This window comes from Sus scrofa, chromosome 9 (assembly GCF_054392235.1).
Source record: "Sus scrofa isolate SSC_HxYL_T2T_F1_AM1 chromosome 9, Sscrofa_HxYL_maternal_Yorkshire_Landrace_v2.0, whole genome shotgun sequence".
Classification (NCBI taxonomy): Eukaryota; Metazoa; Chordata; class Mammalia; order Artiodactyla; family Suidae; genus Sus; species Sus scrofa.
The window spans coordinates 127,976,351-127,994,435 of NC_139391.1; the positions used below are offsets into that span (position 1 = coordinate 127,976,351).

Sequence of the window (18,085 nt, forward strand, 5' to 3'; positions counted from 1 at the left end):
CAGTGCCTTTTTTTTTTTTTTTTTTTTTCCTTTGGGAGGATGAGGGAGGATTGTCAGGATGGAAGCTTAAAAGCATTCCCAGCTCATAAAACATCTCTGCCCCCACAGAGCTTAAGAGGACAGAACACAGAGCCTTCTGGCTGCGACCTAGAAAGTTTTCAATGTAGCTTTGACATTGAGAGGATCCAGAGTCCCCTTCCCTGAGACTGGCTTTCTCCCCAATCACCTTCGTATGCAGAGGCCACATCAAAGAGGCAGTGTTTTCTGCTGCTCTCTCCTCTCTTTGTCACCCCCAGCCCCACCCCCCACCCCGCCAGTCACTGAGAGATGTGCTTCTCTGTTGTAGTTTTGAGATCACGGAGAGTTCTCCTAATCTCTGCCTTGGGGCCCCATCAGAACTCAGTCCACATTCACGTTCAGTATCAAGTCAGAATTTGCAGCCTCCTTCAAACCCAGCCTTACAGCTGAAACTGTAGCTGGATGAAATGGCTGAATCCACCAGATTTTTGTTTTTAATTCTTTCCTGAGCTCATCAGAGATGAGAGTGATAGAGCCTTTCTTCGTTTGGAGAGGATTAGAGGATGAAGTCCTTCAGTGGCAAGATACACCTGGGAAAGGCTTATTAAGTGATAATCCCTGATAAACCCTCTCTAGTCATCCCGGGACTCTGCCCTTTTAGTGATGGGAAAAAAAAAAAAAAAAAAAAAACTCTAGGCATTTAATTAACTCTTTGAGAAGTCCTCTATCTCAGCATCTTTTCTGTCTTGTCTCCCTTTTGCTTGCTTTAGATGTAATCAGAATCATGCATTCAGCTTATTCACTTATTTACGTATTCACTCAACAAACACTTGCTGAACACCACTGAGAGCTAACTTGGGTTTTCGGGGCAGATAGATGGACACTTAAGACCTCCTCCTTGTTCTTGAGGGGTGTCAAGTCTTGTAGAGAAGGACATACGTGCAAGCAGTGATCCCCGTGCAGAGTTGCGTGGCATCCTAGAGTGCAGAGAGTGACCGACGCCGGGAAGGTTTCCTGGCAAAGGTAACATTTAATCAGGGCTGTGTAGAGGCTTTCCACACGGAAAAGGCAGAGACGGTGTTCTAGGCAGTGGGGGCAAGATGAGCCAAAGCATAGAAATATGAAAGCACAAGGCATATGAGGGAATTACAAATAGCGGGCTGTGGCCGTGTGACTTGGGATATGGGGAGGCAGGAGCTGTGCCAGAGAGCTTGGGCTGTGGGTACTCTTGGTAGGGGATTTGGCACAGGCAACTGCTGGAGGGTTTTAAGCAGACGAGAGACAGGGTGAGCTATGTTGGTTAGAATGACAACTTTCCCCTGCTCTGAAGACTAAAGCCAACTGTGGCTGGGAGTCGTTTGTCCCACTTAGCGAGATCACCCTGGCAACAGAGCAGCTGTTGCACTACTAGCCAGGGAACTTGCTGTGACAGTCTTCCTATCTTACCAGATATCCAGGGTAGGGAAGAAGCCACTGAGTTGAGGTATGGACATCAAAGGAGTTAAATAATATAATATTCAGATAGGATCACACCATGCAGTTGGCCAGAAACTATTCTTTCTGCTGGCATTGCTGTTGTAAATACCTGCATCCATGGCTCTGTTCACAAATATGTTCCATGTTAAAACAGCACTTCTCTCTCTCTCTCTCTCTCTCTCTCTCTCTCTCTCTCTCTCTCTCTCTCTCTCTCTCTCCCTCCCTCCCTCCCTCCCTCCCTCCCTCCCTCTCCCTCTCCCTGCCTTTCTCCCACCACGCAAGAGGCAACTCAATGTTTTGTTTTGAGGGGAGATCAAACATGGGTTTGGATTTCGAGTCTATAATATGCTAACTATGAGACCTTGGGAAAGTCCACTGCCTTTTTGGGCCCAGGGATGTTGTTGTTGTTGTTTATTTTTAACACAATTGTTCTTAATATTCGCAACTGGTTGTGAACATTAGAGTTAATATACATTTTGCACTAGGCTCGGTGTTCAGCGTAGAGTAGAGATGCTTAACAGATGGAAGCCATGATTCTCTTTTTTTCTCAATTTTACCAGAGTCTTAGGGTATAAGTCACAGGAGGATGTGTGGATAAAAATGTTTTCATCAGATCTTCTCAGTAGCTCCAGAAATAGGTTTGACTGGGTCCACGTTGGAGCTGCCATCCAACAGCTCATATGCATTCTTGTGTTAGTCACCCATCATGGTTGATCTCAGTACATTCCACCCTAATGAGCAGCAACAACAGTTGTGCAAAGAATGGGAAAAGCCCAAAGGCATTTTTTTCCAATGGTTCCCAGATTGGTGAAATAGTACACAATATTATTTTATTAGCCTATATTCTCTTTTGACCTTGTGATACCCCCAAATCAATGGGAATTCTCAATTAGAATAAACTCTAATTCCTTAGGGGAAAGAAGAAGAACCAAGGTGAATTTCCAGGAGGGCAGCAACAATGTGAACAAGACAGCAGAGAGCAAGAGATGAGAACAGAGAAGGTTTTGGGGGGGAGAGGTAGAATTGAGACCAGAGAATATAGTCCATGAGATAGAGGAGAAGCAGAGTGAGGAATATGGGTCTGAGTGGGAAGGGACCCCACATCTGTTGTCTGGTGTAGGCACCTACTCAAGAGAGGAATTCCCTCCTCAGTGTCCCTGACAGATGGCCGTCTGGCACAGTGATTCCCATTCTCTTTCACATCATGGCACACAGAAAAAACAACATTTGTCTAACACCGGGATGAGTGGACCAGGCTGTGCACAAGTGGAGGTGACCAGCCTTGGGGACTCTGGCTGTGCCAGGCCCTGCAAGTGGCCGTGGGAGGTTAGTGGAGTGACCTGTGGGGCACACCTGCAGCCCAGTGTGCTTTGAGAAACTCTGATCCAGCAGGACCAGAGTGGAGAGACTCTCAGACCGTAAATAGGCATGGAAGACTGGGTATTTTATTAGCACAATTATCAACACCAATGCACAGTTAATCGAAGATGTTTTCCAGAGATCTGTCTTGAAGTCTGAAGACACAAAGACTTCAAAACCGTGATTTCTTGGTTTCAAGCCATTCTTACCAAGGAGTAAGAGTAATGCCCGTGGCCATCAAATAAATGAAGCTTCCTGGCTTGGGGCTTCTTCAGAGAACCAGCAGGGCTTACCAGCCTTACCTAGTGTTTCACACACAATCATTAATTAAGACAAGGATGTTCAGTGATAAATTACTTTACCTGCTCGGAATCCATCGTGGATGGAGTGAAAGAAAAATGATTACCACAAGCTCTTGTTTTGAGTGTCTGCTTTTATGTGCTGTGCTGAATATTTGAGTTAACTAAGTGTTCCTGCTATGTATCAACAGAGATGCCACTTTACGGGTGATGTATTTATTTCCAGAGAAGGAAACTCACATAGGCCTGCAAGGCAGAAGAATAGTACTGGTGGTAACCTCTCTTATTAATCGACAGCGTTGTTGAGGATCCCTTGTTTGTAGAATAATATTCTAGGCATCAGTAGAGTGAACAGAGGAATACAAGATGCCCTTCTGTCTTTGAGAAAAAGTCAGCCCGAATGGAAAGGGAGGACCAATATGTGAAAGAGAACATATAAAGAGGGTCTGTACTTAAGTACAAAGAAAAACCCAAGGGCAGCACTTAATGTTCTCTTTTTAATTATAGGCATTTATACTCATGCCTTGGCTTTCTTATGGCTACCAAGGCCCTCAAGGACTATTTTCCTTTCTCATTCATCTTGTGCAGAGTACACACTCAAAAGTGTCAAATGCATATATATGCTCCTCTGGGATGTGCCTAAGTGCTGGGGAATTCTGGAGAGGGATGTGCTTAGGGGAAGCCTGGAGACTGAGCCGTGTTCTCCAGTATGAGGGAACCCATGGCTTGACAGAGCGAGTAGGTGGGGAGGAAGGAAGGAAGAGCCCATGGGAGTGAGAAAATCCAGACACTTAGTCCACCATCCAGGGTCCTCTGCAGCCTGTTGCTCTTCGTCTTGCTTACTGGCTCCTGCCCACAGCAACTGTCTGCGGCTTCATCATTCCCACCTCTTTCCCTTTCTTGGACTGTCTTCCTCCATTGATGGGCCAATCTACATCCTTCTCCTGCTTCAAGTCCAGGTGAAGGCACGGCCCCAGGAAGCCTGCCAGAGTGTCTCCCATATTTCTTTCTTCATTAAATCCAAGAGCCATGTTCACAGCTCCAGGCTCCGAACAGTCAGAACAAGTAAGACACATCGTCATGGTCTTCAATGTCAGGTGGCTTCCAAGTGAGAGCACGAGGCTAGACTGACTATATGCAGAATAGCCAGAGGGAACAGGGCTATGCATATTTCGTTTCAGTACTTAAACCATGTAGAGAAGAGGCTGGCTGTGGAGAGCAGACCGGGGTCAGAAGTCCTAGTTCTGCTTCTATAATCAGCTAGTGGAGCCTCTTGGAGCAGTCACTTAGCTTTTGACCCTTGGCTCTTCATCCATAAAATGAGGGGTTTGTGCAAGATGCTGTGATTCCTCCTGGCTCTGTAATCTGCAAGAGGATGAAGGTTACAGTCCTCATGTCAGACTGCATGGAAAATAGTGATTGGTTAGCTGGAGGGGACAGTGCACTCATGGAAATGCACCAAATCATGGTACCTAGAAGGAACGATCTCTGAGGACCATGGTATGGAGCAGACAGCCAGCTAAGGACTGGTCAAAGACCTCTTGCACGGGTGTCATCAGCACAGTCTTTCTAGAATACAGTGGACCCTACACAAAGCTCTTAGCGTGTAGTGGGTCTGTCAAGCCTCGGGCGTCCTTAGTGGCTCAGCCTCAAAGGAAAGGTCCTCTGAGACGTCTGTTCTCTCATTCTCTGAGCTCTTTGCGGTGTCTGACTTTCTTGCAGGAGCACATGAAGTATCTCATTAGCCAGCCGTGTAGAATGGGAGAAAGCGGGATGCGTATTAGCTGATTGTCATAAGAAGCACCCTCTTTCCGAAGCGCACTTCGGCCAACTTGCATGGGGTGGCACGCTCGCCTTTTCCCACGCTGGCCCGGATGGCTCACTGTAGGGTCAACTGTCTGGCTTCCCAGTGGCCCCAGGATAATCATTGTTCTTTCACTCCCTCCACGATGGCTTCCCGAGCAGGTGAAGTAATTTGTCACTGACCATCCTTGTCTTAATTAATGATTGTGTGTGAAACACTAGGTAAGGCTGGTAAGCCCCACTGGTTCTCTGAAGAAGCCCCAAGCCAGGAAGCTTCATTTATTTGATGGCCACGGGCATTACTCTTACTCCTTGGTAAGAATGGCTTGAAACCAAGAAATCATGGTTTTGAAGTCTCAGCACCTTGCTGTAATTGCCAGGCAGGAGGACCTTCTTGCTGGCGTTTTTCCTCAGGACTCTGTGTTATGGCAGCGAAGTTGCTATAAAGAATAAAGGGTTGTTTGTTTGTTTACTGGCTGTACCTACAGCATATGGAAGTTCCCAGGCCAGGGACTGAATCTGAGCTGCAGCTCTGGCAATGCCAGATCATTTAACCCATTGCACTGGGCCAGGGATCACACCCAGGCCTCTGCACCAAAGAGCCCTGCAGTCATGTTCTTAACCCACTGTGCAACAGTGGCACCTCCAAAAGATTTTTTTAAATCATGAATTTCTACCCTTTCCCCAGTCATTACTGTCAATATTTTTCACTGTTTTGACTAAAAGAAGACTTTTCCCTTCATACCCACACATGACCCTGAACCATATAAAAAACCTGTTCAATTTTATTTGGAGAAAATTTAAAATGTTTTATTATAGAAAGATTCTTGAGCATAGACACATGTAGAGAGACGAGAATATTGAGCCCCTGTATAACTACAACCCATGTCAACAGTTAGAAGGATCTCTTATCTCTATCTTGGGCTCCTGGGCCGGAGCTCAGGAAGGGAGGTGACAGAATCAACCTCACTAATAATGATATAATGTAATAATGATATAAGAATTGTTAGGATTTCACCCAAGGAAGTTAAGCACAGCAGGGCCCCGAGCCCTGTGCGATCTGAGGCTCTGACATGGAAGCCTTCTTGGTCCAACGTGGCTCTGCTCACCCTCCGTCACTTTGACATTTACTTGTGAGTCGTCTTCCGACGTGTGTGGGTGGATTTTCACAGACACATCAATACCTGTTGGCCCAGCCCTCGTGGTGATCCCTGCCCATGTCCAGGGCGGGGCAGTGCATCCTGCTCCGTGACGCCGAGCAGAGCTACCTGGCCCAGAGCGCTCCAAGGTGGTCTCGTTAGCATCCTATTGCTGCGTGGACGAGGCTGGGAGTGTTGTCTCTTCAACCTTTTCTCGTTGCTGGGCTGGTCCTGCTCTGTTTTTCCACTGGTCCAAGAAGAAGAAGATTAGGTGGTGGAATGCCCCATCGGAAGTTCTCCGGGGGGTGCTGTCGCATCCTCCACGACGGTCACTGACAGTCCAGGCCAGTGGAGAACGTGACCGCTGGCCATCAGGTCCGGGGGGCTTGGAACAGCCAGAAAGCATGGAGAGCCTCAATAACGTATCATAGGCCTCTGGCTGAGCCACATGCTGCCTTTGGAGCTTGTTTGTGTGGAGAGACTTAGCATGTTTATTAAATATGCTCAGGGATGTGAAATGGAATGAAATGCTTTGCCTCCAGGGCTGACAGTTTCTGCCTCCTTGCTGGGTGGCAGCAGGTGGCTGGGTTTCACTCCGGGGCTCGCTGTCCTCACTCTTTCCACCTGTTTCCCCACCCTTCTTTCTTGCTCAGGGGCTGGGCAGACAGCTCTTCTGTTCTGGCTGCCAGCTCCTAGTGTTCTCTTTCTTCTTTGCTGTCATTCTCCCCTGGAAGGGAGTAATAGTACATAGGATTGCTTTTAAGAGACGTGGGACCAAACAAGGTCTGGTGAGTCACGTGCTTTCAAGAAGCTGGTCCACTGTGGTTTTAGACTGTGGCCTCATCCCTTTGCTTTCTGGGCCTTAGTTGCCTCTTCTACCACGTGATGGGGGAGACAGCATGTCCTCATAATCCTCTAAAACCACAGTGGGATTCCTGGTCTGCAGAAACCCATGATCCGCAAGCTTCTGCTTGCCCAGGCGTTGTAGGCTCTACTGTACATTGTGTCCCCTTCTTAAAATGTGGGCAGGGTCAGAGGGGAGGGCTCTGCCTTTTGAAACACCATCCGCCACCCATCTGTTTAAATCGGGCAGGGTGTTACCTGCTTTGGAAGGTTGGTCAAAACCCTGACGAGGAAGAGATTTAGTGCCTTAAGTTAGACTCCCTATCAGCTGACTCTGAGACAGAGATGGTTTATTCATGAACTGCTTTCAGGAGAAATCCGTACTGATGGAGGAAATTAGAATAGATCAGGAGAAAATACGAGACAAAGCTGTGGTTTCACCAGTTTTAGCCTCAGCCCGATCCCCCGGGGAAGCTCCAGAGTGAACTGCACCACAGAGGTGGTCCCACGCAGAGCGGAGGGGCCAGGCCCTTGACTCCTGCATCAGTGAGTTACTGGTTACAGGTCGCTGCTCCCCATGGACAGGCATGAACTCCCAGATGAGGAGGGTAGGTTGGCCAGGGGCTGACTTCTTTTTTTCTTCTGACTGACACCAGATCCTTAATCCACTGTGCTGGGCTGGGGATTGAACCTGTGCCGCTGCAGAGACAGTGCTGGATCCTTAACTCACTGTGCCACAGCAGGAACTCTCCAGGGGCGGCCTTCTGAGGAGGATCCAGGTGTGAGCCATTAGCCGGTACCCAGCGCTGCTGCAGGACGGGTACACCTGCTGCACAGGAGCCCTGTTGGGGGCAGCAGAGGATCTGCCACATCCAGGCTCCTGAGAGCTGGACGGGGGGGCCAGGCTAGGAGGCGGGGTTGGAAGGGCCCTTCTGAATGTAATCCCCTGAGCGCAGAGGGAGTGTGGATGATTGAGGACGTGCGGGGACATGCGCCGATGTGAGTTCCCAGTTGGAACAATGGGTTCCAGTGGTTATAATGGTCAGGAGGATGATGCATTTGAGAAGGAGATGGTGGGGGCTTTGATGGGGGCTTGAGGGACACGCTGGGGTTATCTGAATGCTGCCAGCACAGTTATGTACAGTTTGGAAAAGTCCTCTAAGGGGCCTGTATGTTTCAGTGCAATGTCCGTATGGGGCCTGGGGCTGCTCTTGCGAAGACGCAGGAGTTCATTCTCAGGGAGCCTTCCCTGGGCCGGTTTTTCTTCTGACGTGTCCTCTACGTCTTGGTGCTTCTTGAGCTTTCTTTTTCTTTAACTGAAGATTGACAATGTTGCGTTAGCATCGCAGCAGTTAGCACAGCTGTTCAGTTACCTACATATGTATATATGTATATACATGTGTATATTCTTTTTCAGATTCTTTTTCCGCACAGGTCATCACAAGACACTGCGTGTAGCTGCCCGTGCTATGCCGTATGCCCCTGCTGGTTATCTCTGTTATATATGAAAGTGTATATATGTTAATCCCAAACTCCTAATGTGCCCCTTCCCCTCCTCCCCCCTTGGTAACCCTGTGTTTGCTTTTTATGTCTCTGGGCACTGCTTCATTCTTAATCTTGTCCTCCTCCTTTCTCCTCCGTGATAAACTTTTCTGCCCTCTCTGTCTCAGCCGAGGTAGACTGTCATGTACCTCCTTAGTCTGAAAGCTTCAGCCGGCTCTTTCCTGACCGCGCCTGGACCAGATCAGAGGCACCTGCGGGTCAGCTGCCTGCTTGGTCCCACTGTCACACTCAGCTCCGTTTAAAGTTATACCGTGTGCGAGCTTGCTTATTGAATGTGGGTCTCCCAGTTATCCTAGTTCCTGAGGGCCAGGGCCTGAGGCTCTTGGTTCATCATCTATCCCCAGTACCTAGGAGAATATCTCTCACCTAGGACATAGTCCTCAAATTTGTTGAACAAATTAGGGCATTTAGGGAGTTCTCGTTGTGACTCACTGGGGTAAGCATCTGACTAGTATCCAGGAGGATGCGGGTTCGATCCCTGGGCTTACTCAGTGGGTTCAGGATCTGGCATTGCTGTGAGCTGTGGTGTAGTCACAGACACGACTTGGGTCTGGCGTGGCTGTGGCTGTGGCATAGGCTGGCAGCTGCATCTCCAAGTCGACCCCTAGCCTGGGAACGTCCATATGCTGCAGGTGAGGCCATAAAAAGCAAAAACAAAAAACCGAAAAAGACATTTAGGCTTTGCAACATGGACTCCAAGTCCCAAGTCCCTCGGGATGCAAAGGAGCTATACACTTGGTGCTGGAAGGGAGTGGGGGCCCAGGGGAGGCCAGTCAGCTGGGCAGAGCTGGATGCTGGCCTGGTACCCTCAGGGAAGGCAGTCAGCCACTGCATCATCTTTGGCTTCTGTCCTTTTCCTTCTCCAATCTTGCCCTCTCTGTATTCTCTCTCCCCAGGGTGGTCAGCAGAGGTCTTAGACACATGCTTTTGCTCAGATGAAAGGCCTGGCCTCTTTGACAACCTGGAGTGGCTTCTCCAGCCACCCCTCCATCTGAGCTCAATTGGTAATTCCCAAGGTCTTTCCTTGAGCCTCAAGGTCAACCATTCTCAACTGGAAGCTGTTTTTATCTCCCAGAACATGTGGCAATTCTGGAGCCACTTTTGGTTGTCACAACCCAGGGAGTGCTCTTGGCATCTAGTGGATAAAAGCCAGGGGTCCTACAAATGCATTCCATAGGACAGCCCCCCATAACAAAGAATTCTCCAGTCCAGGATGCCAGTGAGAAACCCTGCTCTGGCTCAGTCCAGGGCTCGCCAGCGGGCGCCAACACCAGCCTGGAAAGCAGGTGTGCCCCAGACACTTTTTTTCCCTACAAGGACCCTGGAATCGGAATCCTCGTTTTTCCCAGCCCCAGCTCACTCAGCCTCCCCACTCAGCCGTGTGTCCTCTAGCCTCCCTGGTCACAGCTGCTCTCCCTGTGAAACGCGTGGATGTCCATGTGGAGGCCCTTTAGCCTGTTTTCTGCAGAGCCCTGTGGAACCCTGATAGAGACCTGCTTCCAAGAATGGGGCTAGCCCTGCGGTTACAGCCTCAGGCCAGAAGAACCATGGAGCCCTTCCTCTTGCCATCTCCATCCCTATCTTTCTCTCCAGCCCTGCTCCTCCCACCCCTGCCTTCCCCCTCCCCCGGAGATTAATGTGGTAATTGCCATGTGTGCCTGTTTACCCAGGGAGTGGGTAGGCTCACCACCCCCAGGCAGGCAGGTTCCCAAAGGAACACAGTCCCACTGTGTCAGGCCTGGTACCCGCTGAGCACTCCCTGTGCAGGTGGGCCGCCACCCCCGACTGCTTTCTCTGTCTGTCATCACCCCCGTCCCGCGCTCATGTGCATGTGTGTGTCACCCAGGGAATCAGCAGGTGAGAGAGATGGGGGGCGGCAGCCGGGCTGCCAGGCTAGGGCCTTGACTGGGCCAGTGGGAGGAGAACGAGCATCTTAACGAAGAGGACATTGCCCCGAAGCACAGCGCCCCAGAGTAGGTGTTCCATGAATGGCGTGGAAGGAGGAGGCTGGCATTCTCTGTGTAGCTTTCCTTGCAGGGAGGGGCCCGGTTTACACTTCAGCGGCTCCATAGTAGCGGTCTGGGCAGGGAAGCTTCCACCACAAGACTCTTCTGGCGCCAGTATCCAGCGGACAATGTTTAGAAAGTAGGGGACGTCCTTCTCCGGGGATCTTGCACAGAGTACATAGCATGACTGTCCTCTGTCCCCAAAGGAAGAGTCACCAGGGAGGATAAAGGGTGACGCTCCTACCTGCAAGGTGCTTGGGCATCACAGTAGCGGGGGCATGGTAGAGAGAGGAGGAAGGGGAGAAGTTCCCCTCTCACAAGGTAGCCCTTCCTCTCTCCCACATCCTGCTCATGTCACAGACACACGTGCCCACCCGGGAGGGAGGGCAGGACTTGCACCTTGCTGCCTGGCACTCCTGACCTCCCACCTCCTATGGAATGGGGTCACTTGCTGCTGTCCGAGTTGGAGATTCCTTTCTTCTTTTTCATCTCAGAAGATACTTTCAGAGTTGGCTCACCTACCCTGGACAATTTTAAGGTTTTAATAATGATGGATCAGAAGGAGATTGAAGCTCTAATTAGCCTCAGAAAGAAATGTGCTTGCCATTTGGAAATTTGGGAGGAGGGAAGCGTGCGGGCCTTTGCTTGCCCACTGCCTGCTGAGGCCTGTCCCCTTGTCTTGGGGGACCTGCCATCGATCCCAGTGACAGACAGGTCTGGTGAGGGTGTGAGGCCACCTGGAGAGGAGGGAGGGGAAGGGAAGAGCTCAGAGGAAACCGGAGGGAGAGGTGGAAGGTGTAGAGAGGGTGCGGCACGCCTATTAAAAGGTTTGTGAAGAATCTTGGGGCGCTGCTTTCCCCAGGAGAACCTTGCAAGCTCTCAGTCATCTTAATAACCCCTAGGGCACAGCTCTGCTGTGCTGGGCTCCTCCCCAGGAGCCCTTTGCTCCTCCTCTTCCTTTGCTCCTCTTCTGCTCATCTAACAAGCCATGGTGGATGACTGGGTTTTTTTTTTTTTTTTTTCTTTCTTTCTTTCTTCTTAGGGCCACACCTGCAGCATATGGAAGTCCCTAGGCTGGGGGTTGAATCCGAGCTACAGCTGCTGGCCTACACCACAGCCACAGCAACATGGGATCCGACCTGTATCTGTGACCTACACCACTGCTCAGGGCAATGCTGGATCCTTAACCCATTGAGCGAGGCCGGGGATCAAACCTGCATCCTCATGGATACTAGTTGGGTTTGTTGCCACTGAGCCATGATGGGAACTCCTGGATGGCTTTTTTTTTAACCAGTTCAGACAAAGCTTGAGGGGAATATCAGAAGGAGCTTTTGGGGGGCCTATTTTAAACATGAGACTCATCTTACTCAAACTGGGGTCATTTCTTGATCGATTGAGTGAGAAATGAGCAGACAGTCAAGGTTCTTGCCTTCATGTTGCTTAAATAGAAACCCAAATACCTCCCAGTGTGCTGAGTAAAAAGACAATCTCCATCATCCGCATCTTAGAGAAAAGCTGGGAAGCACATTCCAGACTCTGGGCCTGGAAGAGGAGGCCTTGTCTCCTTGTATTTCACAGGCTGTTATTTCCTGATATGTTCATAGATTTCCATTGAAAAGGAGGTTTATCATCAAGGAAGTGTACGGCATGGTGGAGTAAATAGAGTTAATAATGTGCCTTTTTGGTGGGTCTTCTCACCGGCTAAGGGGAAATGTAATGTGCCATGTTTCCCAGGGTTTTTTGGTTCCAGAAGCTCATTTTCCACGGAACACATTAACCTCTTACAGATCTCTAGTGATACGAAGAACACAATTTGGAGAATATTCTTCACTCTACAGCATCCCTGGCAAATAGTCACCCAACTGAAATTGCTCTAGTCATCCTCGAAATATAACACAGTCGCTCTTGGGACCAGAGATGCCTTTAAAGTCACAATGTCCTCATCGCCATTGCCAACACCAGTTCCTGTTTATTGGCAGCTGAGCTCTGATCTGCGTGCTGGGAATAACTCAGTTCTTGCTGCCAGAGAATGCTAAGAAGGAGAGCTGGCTAAGCCATAGAGTGTGTGCTGTTGGCTGATCTGGACCACCAGTGGTGAACCATTGGAGCTAAGCAGTCTTGACAGAATGTTGCAGTTACAGTCATGAGTAAGGATAGAAGAGGTTATACAAGGATCATTCAATCTATCTTTCAGCTCATTAAAAGACCATGTCTCAACCATCTCAGAAAAAAATAGCTTCCTATGTCCATTCCAACCCTGTGCAGCCCATGGCATCCAGTTCTTCTGCATCTTCCTTCTGATAATCAGGAGCAGTGTTCCCTGAGCTCTGGTTCGCATCTTCCCTGCTTGCGTTTGACTCACCAGACTTGGTTAAACCAAAGAGCCAGATTCTATACACTGAAATTGGCCACTCTCTGCTTTAGTTCATTCTGTTCAAGAAGGTGTTTGTTTTTAACTTTTATTCTGCTTCGTTTGCAATCATGTCTCTCTAAAAAGTATAGGGGCAAGAACAAAAAGACACAAGTTTGGTGGAAGAGGTTGCTGCTTTAGAAGCTGTGTTTTCATGGACATGCCTACTATACAGAGATAGCTGACCAGCAGGAGACTGTATTCTCTGGACTAGCATTTTTGAATTTGAGGTGGAGAGAAAATGAGACAACTTGGGGAGGGGGGAACCAAGATAGAATGTCATAGAAATCCAGGGGAAGCAGGAAGGCGATCCAAATATATTTGTAAAGTTAGTAGTGAGAGAGAAAAATGATAAATCATAGGGACAAGAAGCACTTTGCCATAAGATATTTTGAGTTCTGATCTTCATTTTACTAATTTAGCATGTGAATTTTAGGTATGATATTTAATTTGGATGACCTTGTTTCTCCAGTGAATTGGGAGACGGTTAAGTTTCAAACAAGTATTAAAGTTTGTGTGTGGGGGGCGGGTTGAGATTGTGGGGATTTCAAAACCCTGTGATATAAGAGACAATTCAATAGATGAATTAGGAAGATTTGGCGTTGATATCATGGGGAGAGAGAGTCAAGGCAAAGCTTGGTCCAGAGGCTCAGGTGTTAGAGAGGACTTTCCAGAATGCTCCACAACTGTTTCAAGGTCCTAATGAGACATCCTACCAAGAGTTGCTTGTTTTTGGCTAAGGCCTGTGGTATAATCCTCCCTCGACCCTCTACCATTCAAGGGGGTTGCATCTCACTTGTGGTATAAGAATCCAGACTATGTATTTCCATGTAGCTTTTAGTTCACTATATGTTAGTATTAGAGAGTGAGCAAGGGATCACTCTTCAAATCTAGATTTATTCCTTGTTTTTCCAGAGCCTTCTCAGGGCCAGGTAGGCCTAGCTCTATACATTGGACTATGATGGAAGAGAGAAAGCCAGAGCCCAGGGTCAAGAGCTGAGCAGGATGTGATAATACTAATCTCTCCCAAGCAACCTGTCAAGGCCTTTGCTAGCATCCGCAGAATAAGGTGATGGAGTTCCCGTTGTGGCTCAGCGGTAACAAACCTAGCTAGTATCCATGAGGACATGGGTTCGATCCCTGGCCTCGCTCAGTGGGTTAAGGATCCAGCATTGCCATGAGCTTTTGGGTAGGTCACAGATGCAGCTCGGATCTGATGTCTCTGTGACTGTGGTGTAGGGCAGCAGCTATGGCTTTGATTGGACCCCTACCCTGGAACTTCCATATGCTGAGGGTATGGCCCTTTAAAAAAAAAAAAAAAGCATAAGGTGATGGACACAGCCTACCTCTGTCTTGAGAATGTGCCCAATCAAGAGTTATAGAAGCTTGGACCCCGCATCGCTAAACTCTGTAAAACCAGTGATTATTAGAATGATCTTAGAATAGCGTTTGAACCTTCTGGATTCAGTTATTCATTGAGTGAGGACATTAGGATGATATGTGAGGCTGACAGTACCCTTCACAGTGTACATGGGAGAATATGAGTTAATCTACAACCATACCAAACTGGGAGTGAAGCGAGGTGCTGTTTAACTGTACTGCACTGGGTGTGTTGCATTGCCCTACATGTGAAGCCGTAGGCATGGAGGCCTTCTCTTGGCAGATGGTCTTGATGGAGTATTGAGGAACAATTTCTTTCTTTCTTTCAGACCAATGATGCCTTAGGAGCCACCTGGAATTGGCTGTACTTCATTCCCCTCATCATCATTGGATCCTTCTTTGTTCTCAACCTAGTCCTGGGAGTGCTTTCCGGGTAAGCCAGATGTTTCTCTCTCCTCTTCCTTCTAACTCTAAATGAATGCTTGCGACTCCTGGCAGATTTATTCATGGAACCTGTGTGCCAGATGCTACTCTAGATACTGGGAATGCAGTTGTGAACCATCATTTTAATCATCTTTATTATCCTTAAGAATAAAAAAGGATAAAAAATCTTTAGATCGGTCCAGCATTGAACATGGTATCTAATGAGAGTCCATATATCCATCTATTCCTTCATTCTGTCACTTAATCATCAGAGACCTTCTCTGTCAAACACTGTGCTGGTTGTTCCGCATATGAAGTTTAATAAGAATTAGGCTTTACCCTTAGAAGATTATTCCTGTATTGTGGATTGAACATCAAATTCCTTATGTGTGGCTTGAATTAGTGTACGGCTTGAATTAGTGTACATCAGCAAGTACTCAGTGTTCAATGTCATGGTCAACATTTCAAGGAACACATAAAAGCAAAAGGCACAGTTTCTTAAGAACCTTATGTTTTGCTGAGAAGATAACACAAACACTTGAGACAGGAAACAGGAGTTCTTTTACTGACTAATATAAGATACAGCTCCTTTGTGTGGGGAAAGGACAGATTTCTATAGTTTGAAGTTAGCGGGAATGGTTTCCTAAGGGATTAGGATTTTGCTTGGGGTACAGAATATGTCATGGGATAAAATATGTCAATGGAGTTAATATTCCCGGAAGGGGGAGCGTCACATAAGCAAACAGGAATTGGGACTTGTCAGGGGGAGTGAAGAGATTATAATGCAACCTGATTTAACCTGAGTGGAAATTTCACTTTGGGAATTGAAAGGATAAAATAAGAGGGCTGAAACCAGAGTCTTAGAGGGTCTTTGATTTTTCTAAGTATAACTGAACATAATTTCTTGTCTGAATGGTAGACGTTTTTAAAATGGAAATTTATAAGGTGGTACTTCTGTTTAAACATAGCAGATTTTATCAAGTTGGTCATTTCTTTTTTTTTTATTTTGATGTTTTAGGGCCACACCTGCAGCCTATAGAGGTTCCCAGGCTAGGGGTTGAATCAGAGAGACAGCTGCTGGCCTACACCGTAGCCACAGCAACACCAGATGCAAGCCACGTCTGCAACCTGCACCACAGCTCATGGCAACACCAGATCCATAACCCACTGAGCGAGACCAGGGATCAAACCTGCGTCTTCATGATGCTAGTTAGATTTGTTTTTGCTGAGCCAGGATGGGAACTCCAAGTTGGTCATTTCTTGTTGTCTCCACTAACACAGAAAATAACCTTTGATAAGAATACAGTGACAAAGAGAACAGGAGAGGACATGAAAACAGATGAGCGATGTCAACCATAGTTTTGAAGACAGTCAATGGTAACTGATCTAGTGGCAGGAAACCTGAGGTTCAGTTACCTACAATGAGGAATGCCAGTAAGAAAAGCAAAATGAGAGCCCTAGAAATGCTTAGGGATTAAGGCAGCAGGTTTGTCTGAGAGCTGTGGTGCAGGATGCTAAAACAAGAGGATTTTCACAAGTCCTTGTAAGGCACATTTAGATGCATCCTCCCCCATACTTTCAAGCTCTTCCCCCAGGTGCTCACAGGTACCTGCCCTGCCCAGCCCCCACCCCAGCCAGTCAGACTTCCTCTCTGTAGAGGCTGAGTCAGAGAAGCTTGGAATAGGAACATCAGGTGCCTCTGAGGGTGGAGTTGATATTTTGTAGTGAAGCTAGGAGTCCAGAAACTGAATGTCATGCCCACTTCTACTGCTTGCCTCTCAGAAACATAGCAATCTGGTGGAGTTCCCAGCATTCCTCTGTGGGGAAACTATCCATCTGAGGAGAAAAGACCTTGGTTTCCTGATATTTGAGGGTGACCAGAGAAATGGTTTGCTGATATTTGAGGGTAACCAGAGAAATGTTCCCACCTGTCACCTTCACTGAGGCTCACCGTGTTGGTTTCCTGTGACCACCCTAACAAATGACTACAAACTAGGTGGTTAAAAGTGTGAGAGATACTATCTCACAGTTCTGGAGGCTAGAGGTCCAAAATGTGGCAGAGTCATGGTCCCTCTGAGGTCTTTTGGGGAGAATTTATTTCCTTCCTCTTCTAGCCTCTGGTGGCTCCAGGCATTCCTTGGCTTGTGGTTGTGTCACTCCAGTCTCTGGCTCTGTTACTTCCTTCTCTTCTGTCTAGAATCTTCTGTGCCTCTCTTTTAAGAGGACACTTGTCATTGGATTTAGGGGCACCTGGATAATCCAGGATGGACCTCTCCATCCATTGATCCTTAACATAATCACATCCTTTTTCCAAATAAGGTAACATTCACGGACAGGTTCCAGGAGTTAGGATGTGGACATATCTTTGGGAGAGGACGGTACCCATCAAACCACTACACTCACCATTCTATAAGCCCCAACCATACACACAGGAGTTTCCCATGAGCCTTTTGTGCCTTGCTCTTAAATCTGAACATACATTAGTGTTCATTAGCATTCAAAGAAAGTGTTCAACACAAAAGACAAAATAAAAATAATAAATAGCAAAAAAAAAAGAACGTGAGGGAAGATGCATAATGCAGGGAGCAAAAGATAGCATTTTAAAAGTATAATTGATATCAACAGAAATCAAAGAGAAATTATTATCCACAGATTAACAGATTGCTGTTTAAAAAGAGAACATTTAGCAGTTGAGATGAACTCTTGGAAATTAATGTAAAATAATTAATATAAAACTCATGTTAATGTAAAATGAATTAATGTAGAAAATATAAAAATGTAATAAAAAATTACTTAAGAGTTGGAATATAAAGTTGATGAAATCACCCAGACAGTAGAACAAATATAAGAGGATCCAAGGATTGGTTCAACATACAACTAATAGGAATTCTGTAAAGAGAATAGGGAAATGGAGGGGGGACAAATTAACAAAGAAAAATGCCAAAATGTTCCTAGAACCGCTAAGCTCACATTGCCAGATTAAAAGATTTGTGAGACATGTGCAAAGATATTCTTTCTAGCATTATTTTTGATAGTGGAGACTTGGAGAAAACCTGAGTTTCCGTAACTAGGAGAGTAGTTCCATGCAGACATGAAATTGTTTGTGACAGTTTGGAGCAGCAAAGACCATGTGAACACATAAAAAACTGAGTTTAGTGAAAACAAGAAGTAAACAATATAAAACCATCCACGTAAAAAATACATGCATACATAATGTACAGTTTGTAAAAATTCATTCAGGTAAAAAGTATACATTGCTTATATAGTAATGGTTGTTTGTATGGCACAGAGATGAGCGAGAGGTGTGGAGATAAAAGAGAACAAACGAGTTAATAATAAAAATGCCCACTGAGCACTCAGCACAAC

General features: G+C 47.1%; 1 protein-coding gene across 20 annotated transcripts in view; it reads left to right on the plus strand.

Annotated features, from left to right (window-relative positions):
* CACNA1E (calcium voltage-gated channel subunit alpha1 E) overlaps positions 1-18,085 on the plus strand; it is a 607,618-nt gene that overhangs the window by 441,952 nt on the left and 147,581 nt on the right. For all 20 annotated transcript variants that reach the window (XR_014816369.1, XR_014816370.1, XR_014816366.1 and 17 more), the window contains one exon: positions 14,626-14,729. Coding sequence is in view for 9 of the 20 variants with exons in the window: in XM_084977828.1 (XP_084833954.1) it covers positions 14,626-14,729 (104 nt within the window). In the remaining 11 variants the exon portion in view is untranslated. The remainder of the gene's footprint in view (positions 1-14,625; positions 14,730-18,085) is intronic.